Raw genomic sequence first — 12,099 nt, 5'->3', positions numbered from 1 at the left:
TCCAATCTGGTTCTAATACCGCTGGTCAGCAAGCTGGATTTCTCGGGGAAAAGCATGGTTGTTCCAGTGCAGGCTTCCAGAGAGGCTGTGCTTCAGCCTGTTTCCAGTTCAGAGCTGGCACTTAGAGTATGCACTTGCACGTGGAACCCTGCATCAGCAGTAAGCCTGGGTACCACAAAACCAGCCACACATCTTCCTTCTTCACTTGGTCCTCAGGCTAACAGAGTTAAGTTATTAGGGTAGAAGCATTAGTTCACAGACTCATCCAGTCCTCTGGCAGCCCCAGCATGCGTGAGAAAGGGGGGGAGGAGGGGAGCACTGCAGTAAGAACCTCACCACAATTAACAATGCACCACAGAGGGGTTTGTGCTGTAATAGCATCAGAGGGACAGCCCAAGACCACACACAGTCACAGAACGAGATGTTACTGTAGCTATGCTCATCATACTGGTGCTGCTAAAAATAAACCAGGAAGACATTCCTCAGGCTCAGGAGGGTTCTGGTATGTAGCTGAGTCATGCAACAATCATTAAATTAAACACATCTTGATCCCTGGTTCACGCTCCATCAGCACAAGTCAAAAAAACAAGCCTTTTGTGCCTATTGAAAAAGCAGCATTGCACCAACTGAAACAAGGCACAAGGAAGTAATTTGAAGATCAAGGTCTCCTGGAAAACAATTGCAGTAGTAAGATCAAATTGCATTAAGAAAGGAGGAAGCGAGAACAAGCTCACACACATTTTTTTTCTAAACAGAATTTGAGAGAATGTGTTTAGTGCTTGTGGAAGACATCAGACTGACAGCAACATCCTTAGTCAACAAAACAGCACAAGCCTCCCCACCTGTTAGCACCACACACATTCTGCTTGGCTAATTGCAAGGCTTTGCACTGCCAATGGGATCATCTGTGCCAGAAGCTTAATACAATTCATTAGCAGTAGGTCAACTGAAAGATATAACACAAGCTCCATTTTTGATGACTTGTCATTTTCTCATACCAGTCTTATCATTGAAGACTGTATCCCCAGCTGTCATTTGTACCTAAGCTACTCAGAGCACATGTATGTATGCAGGTATGCATGCAGGTAAGGGATTCTAGAAATGTTAGCTACACTTTACTCAGGTGTAAGCACCTTCTCGGTAAGAGAAAGCTATCAAATCTGCCTATATGTACAAAAAGATTGTGATGTGTGCACCGGTCCCATTTTCCTACCACTGAAGACACTTCTGCTGGCCATTACAGCAAGTACAAGGTCATAGTTAGCGTGACTGATTTTCAGGACCTCAGTCCTCAGAACTGCATCCAACAAGCTGGATTAGACTACCCCAAAAATTTCATTCTTTACCACCACCTTTCTTTTTTACTTTAACTTGTAGCACTTCTCACACACTAAAGGTCCTCTTGAAAAGGTTCATAACAGCTGCTTACAATGTAGTGATTTCATACAATTTCTATCCACTTCCTTCTACAGTAGACAACAGTGCAAGAACACATCACAGGCATGAGGCAGGTCATATTCCGCGAAGACAGTGCTGCTTTAAGTTACACATTGGTTTAACTTACACATATGGGAAAGCAAGGATGAACAAAAGTTTAGGAAAAAGATCCCGACTGCTACTGTAGTAAAAAAAAAAAAAAACAAAACCCACAGCAAACCCCACCAGATTTCTCAGTTCAATAAATGAAAGACATCCAAACGTTAGGGTGTTCATTTTTTAAAAGCCTGAAGCATTTTAACTTGCACACAGGCACCTTTGGGACAGCAGTCTTTCTTCTTCAGCTTCACACTTCAAGAAATGCAGAGTTTGAAAAATAGGCCAGCCAACACGTAACACTGAGCATTCGAAGCACCAGCTGCCAGAGTCACGGTGCATTTGAACTGGCAGAATATGATTCATAGTGCCCTGCAGTCAGTATGGTCTCACGAAAGATGAGAAGTCCAGCTCAGATGCATGAACTCCCTGAAACAAGGTGATTTTGCAGATCGCTGTCACAGATTTTCATCTTGTATCTTTCTGATGTATAGGTTTAAACAGGTACTGAGTGAATTCAGGGTTAAGGGAAAGGCAGGTCCTGCTTGACTAACCTGATCTCCTTCTATGACAAGATGACCCACTTAGTGGATGAGGGAAAGGCTGTGGATGTTGTCTACCTAGACTTTAGTAAAGCCTTAGACACCATTTCCCACAGCATTCTCCTGGAGGAACTGGCTGCTCATGGCTTGGACTGGCATACTCTTCGCGGGGTAAAAAACTGGCTGGACGGCCGGGCCCAGAGAGTTGTGGTGAATGGAGTTAAATCCAGTTGGCGGCCGGTCACAAGTGGTGTTCCCCAGGGCTCAGTACTGGGGCCAGTTCTCTTTAATATCTTTATCGATGATCTGGATGAGGGGATCGAGTGCACCCTCAGTAAGTTTGCAGACGACACCAAGTTGGGCAGGAGTGTTGATCTGCTCGAGGGTAGGAAGGCTCTGCAGAGGGATCTGGACAGGCTGGATCGATGGGCCGAGGCCAACTGTATGAGGTTCAACAAGGCCAAGTGTTGGTTCCCGTGGTTGGGTCACACCAATCCCATGCAACGCTACAGGCTTGGGGAAGAGCAGCTGGAAAGCTGCCCAGTGGAAAAGGACCTGGGGGTGCTGGTTAACAGCCAGCTGAATATGAGCCGGCAGCGTGCCCAGGCGGCCAAGAAGGCCAGTAGCATCCTGGCTTGTGTCAGAAGTAGTGTGGCCAGCAGGACTAGGGGAGTGATCATGCCTCCCTACTCGGCACTGGTGAGGCCGCACCTCGAATACTGTGTTCAGTTTTGGGCCCCTCACTACAAGAGAGACATTGAGGTGCTGGAGCGTGTCCAGAGAAGGGAATGAAGCTGGTGAAGGATCTAGAGCACACGTCTTATGAGGAACGGCTGAGGGAACTGAGCTTGTTCAGCCTGGAGAAAAGGAGGCTCAGGGGAGACCCCATCGCTCTCTACAACTACCTGAAAGGAGGTTGTAGCGAGGTGGGTGTTGGTCTCTTCTCCCAAGTAACTAGCGATAGGACGAGAGGAAATGGCCTCAAGTTGCGCCAGGGGAGGTTTAGATTGGATGTGAGGAAAAATTTCTTCACCGAAAGGGTTGTCAAGCACTGGAACAGGCTGCCCAGGGAAGTGGTTGAGTCACCATCCCTGGGGGTATTTAAGAGACACGTTAGATGTGGTGCTTAGGGACATCGTTTAGTGGTGGACTTGGCAGTGCTAGCTAGGTTGGACTTGATGATCTTAAAGGTCTTTCCCAACCTAAATGATGCTATGATTCTCTGATTCTAGGGTGTGATGACAACCCCTCTTCCCTGGTCAAGGATCCCTTGCCCTTTGGTCCCCCACTCATAAATGACACCAATCTCTCCAGCTCTTTCCTTTTCCAGGGAAACTGCTGTATTACTGTCTCCCTGCAGGCATCCACGCTCAAGGAGTAACATCAGAGGAACAGAACTTGGCCACATGTACAAGCTTCAGTTTCAAGTTCAGTCTCAATAAGACCATTGCAAATTCGCCTTTCCAGTTTAAAACTTGTTATACAGGTTGGGCTTACTGCTAGGAAAACCTACCAACCCAACCACTGTGAGCCAGGTTTAAAACTGCCTTAAGAGCTCTCACCCCCTAAAGTGCTGTTTGTTTTATCTCACAAATTACTTCAATATGGAGGGGAACAACCTTACTGCTGCTTTAGGCGTGTAGGAACAGTGTCAGAGGAAAAGGGCTGATGATGTCAGTCACACTATCTAAAGTTTTTGTTCTAAAGCTTCCTTTTTTTTCTGCTAAGCTTTGCATCAAGGTGCACCCTCTAATACACCTGCCTTTGGAATCTCCAAAAGACCCTTCTCTACAGCAATCACACAAGCCAAAGAAATGCATGTAACAGAAAGGCATGTAGCACCCATCCAATAGCTACAAACACCTCTGTCTTTACAAACATAACACTGCTGCTGAGGATTCCATGTTCTCTGGGTTTTAGAGGTGAGCAACTGAGGGAGGCAGGATGCACAGAGAGGCTGCAGCAATGCAAGACCCAGTTGCCCAAGTCATCAGCTACAGCCAACAGTCCTCACAGACAAACTCTGCTTTCCAATATTCTCGTACTCACTTCACAGAAGCCACAATTTCATGTTAACGAACACTGCCATTTGGTGAAATAAACCACAGCTTTCACTCAGCCACTCCTGTCCCTGAACTGACTATCCCTGTGCCCTGAACACAGTGAGTTGATCAAAGTTAATTTTAACACAGCAAAAGGGGGGGGGAAGTATGTGTGCAAGGGAAAGGTAAGTTTTCAGCCAAATCATCCTCACATCCATTTTGCGACATAACTGCATGAACACTTGGGCACCAGACAGACAGCGAGGTCCCCAGGGTCAGGACAAATGGCTGGGGTTCGAGAGACCAGACTGCTCCTCTCCAAGCCAACGCCAGCTGAGCAGCATTTGAACAGCTCCTGCATTTCCTAGAGGATCCTCTCTCAGTTACAACTGCCCAGAAATTGAGTTTGACAGACCTGCAGCAGCCCACAACAGAAGGCACAGGAACAACATTTCACATACAGTTCGCGTTTGCTGTTTCTTGACAAGAGCCCAGGCAGGTCCAGGCCTCGCTGTACACTGTGTGGCTTACTGAGCACACAGGAAAACGTGCTGCAAATCACCTCAACCAGGCTAGTCCAGGGCTATCACTTAGTGATCATGTTTGACTTTACACTAGAGGCCCCAGCAAGAGCAGAGACCCCTGAAGTAAGAGTTGGATATGTATGCCGGTAGCCACAAGATCTTGCTTTAAAGGCCTTAAAAGCCTCAGGGACCAGTCTGGCTAAGAGGAGGGATGGAACAGACCCCCTGCCTCCATGTTGCTCTCACAAACTCCCAGGTATTCAGCATGAGGAGGAAGGAACACCCCCCCTTACATCCTCCTCGTGAACCACTTTTCCTTTTGTTCAAAACTACCTAAAAGCCCAACCTGAAGGCACATCCACTTCTCCTACCCCTTCGGGAAGGGCCTCCCCCAGGCCAGCTGGGATAGTGGCCAGGAGCCCTGCTGGGCCAGAGCCCCAGGGTTCATTACCAGGCCAACACAAGACACCTGGCCAGAGCTGTGAGCCTCCCCCTTCCCGTGCAGAGCACGGCTCTCCCCACCCAGCACGGCCCTGAGGACTCCCTGCCAAAGGGATCTGCAGAGACAAGAAGTCAAAATCACAGTGGGATTAGCTGTTCATACAGATGCAGCAGGCATAGCCAGAACGATCAGCATTAATAACAGGAGTGTTAGAAGGGGAATTAAGCCTCATGTCTCTGGGACTAAGCTAGTTTAATGATTAGAGGCCAATATTCAGGGGCTGAAAATGGGAGACTACCCCACTTGCCTCTCAACCATCGGGGCTGGCCAAAGTCAGGGTATCAGGAGACCTTTGGTGTCTTTGAGACTCTGAGTTAGGACAGCCCTTTTGGTCGCTGAGCCCCTCCACCTCACTCCCCTGGAGGCTGCCAGGAGCTGCAGAGACTCCAGAGGAGTTATCCCCCTGCTTTACCCATGACATCACTTTGCCACATACACCCACCTAGCTTGCCCCCCTACCCTACCCCCTAGGATACCGCCAAAGCATATTTGCATTGAGAATCAGTGGGAAAATTTAATTGAAAACCTGGCAAATCGGACATTTGATGAGGGGAAGCCAGAATTCCTGAAAAGGAAGCAGTCTGCAAAAAACGTGAAGCTGCAGCTCCAAACTCCACAGGCTTTACACAGCTTACTCTCCGTGTTGCCTTTGTTTAAACAGTAGTATATCCATGTGCTCTATCCGGTCTCCCACAAACAGCGCACTGCATGTCCTTCCCTACTCCTCCCACCCACAGATAAACAGGCTCTGGAAACAAAGCTTGAGCAGATAACTGTGGAAGCCCTGAAAGAAGGACGATGCTACTCCCTGTGGGGAAGCAAAGATACCCACATAAATGAAGCTGTCTGCTTGGGATGCTGTTCTTGGTTCTCTTGAGGATAGGATCAAGTATGTGCCTTATAATTAATTTGTTTGTTATTTGTGTAACACATCCTTATTTCTATACACTGAAATTATTAATAGCTTAATTCACTCTCTTTTTTCTTGTTTAAATCAGAGCCATTCCTGTTGGGTAAAAGAGCCTGAAATGCAATTTACACTGACAACGTAAAGCAGCCTTACAGTAAACACATACCTAGCCTTCCACATTCCCTCCAATGGTCAGAAACAATAAAACAGCTATTTATGAAACAGAAAGGTCAATCTAGGATGCACTTCTGCAGGGGACAGATGCATGTTTCAGCTGGGGGGTGGGAAAGTTTGAGACACAGTGCTACTGGCCTAAAGGGGTTTTGGTTATTAACTGCGTGGAAGGCACCCCCACTGCAGTGCATGCTGCAGTGAAAATCCAGACAGGCCTCATTCCCTGCTCATGCAACAGTGAGCTGTGCAGTCACCCTGCAATGTTTTATCGATAAGGCTCCACTAATTTTGTGTTAGTCAGGTACATGCAATCAACCATCAAAAATCGGATCTATAATACAGGTGGTTTTAAACTAGACACAGAAGCACATGGCCTAGAAAATGCAGGACAGCTGGCAAGGCGTGGAACAGACTCAAGAAGCTAACCTCGAGTTAGCATTAGGAGGCAAGGATTACAACACGCTGCATTAATACAGAGGAACATCTTACCAAGAAGAAAGTAATCAAGGAATAAGTGACGGAAGGCAACCACTACAACAATCAGGCTTCAATCCTGAAAGCTGTTTTTAAAGGAGATGCTACCAAAGAACCCCCATAACTGTGAATATATAAGCTACTTCCATAACTTCAGTCACATACCTGAAGCAGCAAGGCAGTATTTGCAAAAGCTCTCCCCCCAGGCAGCCCAGTACTCAAAACTGGGCAGCCCTAAAGGCAGCAATAAGCATATTAAGCATCATCTGAGCTGCCGTGATTAAGTGACTTCTCCGATTGACTATTTAATACAGCTTTGTTTGTTTGCTTTCCTTCTTACCTGCTGATGTTGCCTGGCTCCCGCTGTGATAGACTTGACAAGAATATCTACTAATGGCTTACACATGATCTGTAACAAAGAAAGACCCAGTCTCTTATTAGTGGTTTGCTGACAGACAGGTTTGTTTTTCAAGCAAAACAGTCTATATTTTACACAGCTTCTTGCGTGAGAAGAAAATGCCACAAGAAAGAAAAGTGCCCAGAGATCAGCAACAGCTTATTTGAAAATTAACAGCTTTGCTCACACCAGCCCTGAGTGAAACCTTGATCACAAGGAAAGCAGCAGCAAAACTCTTAAATTGGAAAAATCAGACAAAGATTTCACCTCCTGTGTTCTGCCTGGTTCTTGATTTAAGTCTGCATCTGCCTGATACTTAATGTAGGCAGTTCACGCAGAGGAACAGTCCCAGAGGCAAAGGAGAACATGCTGAGTTAGACTGGAGAATGTCAGAGCTTGGGGAAAGACCTGAACCCACATGCTAAAGAGGCCAGAAACAACTGTGTCAGGAGGAAAGCCTCCCTGGAGACAGTTATCTTAAAGTTGTCCCCTGCAACAAGTCTTGATCAAAACAACCTTTCTAGAGGAGGGGTACTTATCAGCAAAGCTTGATGAACCTCTGTTCTGGCCTAATCCATCAATTTCTGTGTTTATAGGCAAAATATGTCCAAACTGAGGGGCAGAGGAATCCAGACACAAGAAATGAGAAAGCATCTGGACTGCAAATACCTTACTGGCATACCTCTAATGTCATCTATCAGGCACTGGAAGGTCTAGCCCTGACAAAGCATGGACAGCAGTTTGCTGCACAGTTCACTGACATATTGTGCAGATGGTTATTCCAACCACACCACCTGAAATAGCTTCTTTTTTGGGGTAAAATGACTACTAAAAGAACAGATAGCTCTAGCAAGTGGGCAAAGCCCAGCTTGAAACAGGCCAGCATCTGTGTACATCATTACCTTTCTTTTATAAAAGGGATAAGCTTAAAGATTTTAAAAGACATTTCTGCAAGGAACAGTCGCATGGAATCCACAGGCTCTAGAAACCTGCAGATGGGATCTTAAGCTTGCTGTCTGCGTGGGCAGCACACAACCATTCTCTTCCCCCTATTTCACTAACTTATGTAGTGGCATCGTGGGCTGGTGTCCTAAGAAACCTGGTATGCAAAAGAACTCTGCTGCATGGATTCCCTCAGAGTCTGAAAGCATCTTACCCCAGTTACACAAGCCTATGTCTCCTCCCACCCTCCTGTCAGACATCAATTCTAAAAGGTTGAAGCCCTTGAGAAAGGGACTCTGGGAACTGTCTCTGCCTCACTCTGACCTAAAAATCCCTGAAGAACTATATGACATTCAGACCCAAGGCCTGTTTCTTAAAAACTGGCTGTCCTCATAGTAGAGACCAGCTCCAGTCATAGGTCAAGTTTGCAGGAAATACCTCAAACATTTCAGACACTGACACTGTCTGAACAAGGGGCTTGCAGATTTGATTCCAATTAGACTCTACGCTCTACAGTCTTCTTGGAAGAAAACTGATAAACTGACCATGCAGTCAGAGCAAAGCTGGACAGGAGCTACATTAGCTGTTTAAACAAGCTGGCCTCTTCTGCCTTTGTGCAAACCTTTCTCACCCACCTTGTCTTGAATACTGGTAAAAAATTAGAGCTTCTTAGGCTATGCTTTAAAGAGCAGCCTTCTGTTCATCTACATTCTCCATGCAGTATCCCAATCCAAACCACAAATGAGATCCTGGCCTTCTGCAGCGTTGCTATCAAAACATGCAGTATTAAGAGTCTGAGCAGGTGAAGATTCTAGGAAACCTTACAGCAGTTTTAAAAGCCCACAATAAAGTGGAGAAGTTTCTCTCCCTACTTTCCCCAGAATTACAGCTGTACTTTGGAACCACCAGAAGACAACATACCACACAGTCAGCAACACTTACCGGGAAGCGTCTGAAGAGATCATGGAACATGGAGCTTGTAAGGGCACTGTTCCGTTTAGTCAAGAATTGTGTCAGTGCTTGCTGATATATTACAGTCACCCTCTCCATATCCAAACAACCTGTGCTCAAAAGCTATAGGGAAAAGCAGAACAAAAAAGTTTCCAGTGAAATGCAAGGATGAATCACTAGCAATGAAGTAATTAGTTTCTACCAGTGCACACAGATTTTTCCAACAACTAGATATTCTTGGGTAGTGTATATGATACAGGCCTACGAGATACAACACAGAACCATGAAGAAACAACAAAGTGGGCCCCAAACATGCTCCCACAAGTACCGATAGCTGTATGACCATGTTAGTGAAGGGCAGCACAGCTTTCTAGTAAGACTACATACACTGTATGTAGCGTGGTGGCTGTACTTCTAGGTTTGTGGTGGGCATGTCTAACGCATATTAGGTTCACAGAGCACTCAAAGACCATGCTGCAGCAGCTGTGCTGTGCACATGGTGTTCTCAGCGGTACAGCTATCTGAATCTGTAGATATTAGTGTATGTAGATAGCTAGATCTACATACACTTAGCAGCTATGCCCAGGATTTCTAGGTACCCAGCAGACAAGCCCTAGCTCTGATCAGGGATCCAGCAATCCCAGAACAGTGTAAATGTTCCAATATCTCCCTCTGGTGGGGAACAAGAAACCCAGACATGCAGCAACCAGCTGAGACCTGCACAGGCCATACAGATCTAAACTAACAACACCGGGGTGAATGAAGAGCAAAGTGCGGAGCATCGCATCCCAACAATCCTGACTGTTCTCATATTGCCAGGGAAGCACAGCTCTCTGGGAAGAAAGAAAAGTTAAGGCCCAGGAGGTCAAAGCTGTGATCTTGCACAATAGTGAAGGGCCTTTTACAAACCTCTGCCCAAGCAATTTTTCCATGGCCCCATAGCAAGTTAAAGCCATGTTAGTGTCATGTCCCGTTCTCAGGTCGAACCCCCAGTGCTACTGCAGCTGAACACAGGCTAGAGTGGAACAGGGGAGATGGATCTTGAAATATATGGCCCCAGTTTCCTAGTCAAGTGTCTATACTTAGCACTTACTTGACATACACATCTGCAGGTTAAAAAATGGATTCTTCTTCCCATGCAGATGTTTACTGTAAAAAATTTCTTCTATAGTAACAGGCTTTTCCATAAATTTGGCCACTGCAGCATAGGGTCTGCTCTAGTTCCACTTTGCTGCTTACTGATTATGTTCACAAAGCACTGCTTACTGGAAACACACCACATCTTTGTCTCAGGTTCCCCACTGCAAAACCTTCCTGGCCTCAACACAATGGCAGCACCAGCATCATCATGCAAACTAAACCGTGTCACTTCCTTCAAACCGGCAACTCACTTCAGCTGCTGGCTGTGTCCTTGGCTGGTCAAGACCACAGCTCTGTTCCCGCAGGAATAATAGCCTTCCCTGTGAAACCGCACAAGGATGCTGTGAAACATGTCTCACTCCAGCCTCAACGTCAAGTATGTTGTTTGTATTCCCCACAGATTTCCCACTTTGTTTTTCTTTCCAGAAAGGCCCAGCACAGAACAAGAGCTGCTTGAATTAACAGTCTCAGTCTCTCACTAAGCCTTAGAAACATTGGCTATCTTTTCAGCTGCTAATAATATCTCAGTGTTTGTAATTTCCAGGCCCTCCCTTGTCATGAGGTAGCCCTGTTTATTCTCCTCCCCCACAAAATGTCAACAGGATTAAGGCACTAATTCCTGCACATAATTTGAGAGGTTCAGAGGCAAGTATCAGGCTAGCCAGTGAAACACTACTTGCTAGGTTTCTATGGAGGTGACTGGACTGGGCTGCCCAATATATAGGGTCACCAAATTCAGAGACCTGTGAAATTCAGCAGAGACGGTAGGTAAAAGGGAACCAGACAGTAAGGCTCCTGGAGTAACAGACACCCACAGCACAACTAGATGAAGAGTCTCCCTGCTGAAATCAGGGCTGCTCCACACTCTCTTCATCCTGAGGTAACTCAGCCCAAACCTCAGAGAGATAGGAGTTCACTCTCATCCACCACTGTCCGGTGCCTCCCTGCTCCTCGGTACCCTCCCGGAAAAGAACTCAGAGTGACTGCCAAGAGGTTAATGGAAAAAATAGCAAATCAGCCAGGAGAGCAGCGTAAATATACATTAGGCTTCTTTGGCAATTAACCTGGATCCACTGTATATCAGCAGCCCCTGGTGGCTATAAGGCAAGCAGGCACTGCAAAGGCAGGAGGGTGAGGGTCAGAAGGGGATGAGGAATTTGACAGCTTTACAGAAAAGAAATCATGTAGATAGGTATCTGCAGGCAGCAGGAACAGTGAGACTGAATAAGCAAGGCCCACTCAGCGAAATGGGGTAATGCAACTTTACTGGCAAAAAACACTGCCTCAAGAGCAGCCTGCTGTCTTACCTGACAAGCCTGCGGGATGGCGTTGCTCTGTGTCTCTGGCAGAGTGGGAGGAGTTGATGACTTATTGGATGTGTTTCCTTTCAACACTTTGAGCAGGTATAATGAGGCACTAAAAAAGAAAAGGAAAAGGGCAGAACAAAGCAGTTAGCACAGTGTCACGGTGCCACTGCAAAGCCACGTGAGGGCAGAGGCCAAGTGATGCAGGCAGCTTATTCTGTACCAAGGGGGGCTAAAGAGTCCTAGAGGGCCCCTTCTCTCAGTCTAACCCACTCTTGCCAGACCTAAAGACAAATAAATCTTAGGAGGCTGCATCATTTCATTATTTGTCACTGCAGTTAGGCATCCCCACTATCAGCCTGGTCTCCTCAAGCTCATGCTTTTGACTAGCACCGCTTGAGGACTTTGCATTTGCCCAGGATTTCCAAGCCTGCACAGCTCAGCCAGCGCTACAGTGCAGCCCTCTCAGCCCAGGCTGCTGCGTGCCTGGAGAACTCGGGCAGATCAACTGAGAGAGCATGCAGACAGCTTGCTGCTTTTGTGAAATGTTGTATTAACTGGGCACGATTCCACTCAGGACTGCCACTGCCAGGAAGCTGTCAGGGAGCCATGTGGCACACACAGCCAGCCCTGTGTTGCCAGGAAGCACCAGGGTTCCTGCACA

At 46.7% G+C, this 12,099-nt stretch overlaps 1 protein-coding gene across 1 annotated transcript in view; it reads right to left on the bottom strand.

Annotated features, from left to right (window-relative positions):
• MYBBP1A (MYB binding protein 1a) overlaps positions 1 to 12,099 on the bottom strand; it is a 60,994-nt gene that overhangs the window by 30,107 nt on the left and 18,788 nt on the right. The window contains exons 21-23 of the mRNA XM_076354402.1: positions 11,439 to 11,547; positions 8,983 to 9,114; positions 7,042 to 7,110 (exon numbers count right to left, since the gene is read on the bottom strand). Of these exons, the coding sequence (XP_076210517.1) occupies positions 7,042 to 7,110; positions 8,983 to 9,114; positions 11,439 to 11,547 (310 nt within the window). The remainder of the gene's footprint in view (positions 1 to 7,041; positions 7,111 to 8,982; positions 9,115 to 11,438; positions 11,548 to 12,099) is intronic.

The sequence above is a fragment of the Aptenodytes patagonicus genome, chromosome 17 (genome assembly GCF_965638725.1).
Source record: "Aptenodytes patagonicus chromosome 17, bAptPat1.pri.cur, whole genome shotgun sequence".
Classification (NCBI taxonomy): domain Eukaryota; kingdom Metazoa; phylum Chordata; class Aves; order Sphenisciformes; family Spheniscidae; genus Aptenodytes; species Aptenodytes patagonicus.
This window is presented reverse-complemented; position numbering and strand designations above follow the sequence as displayed.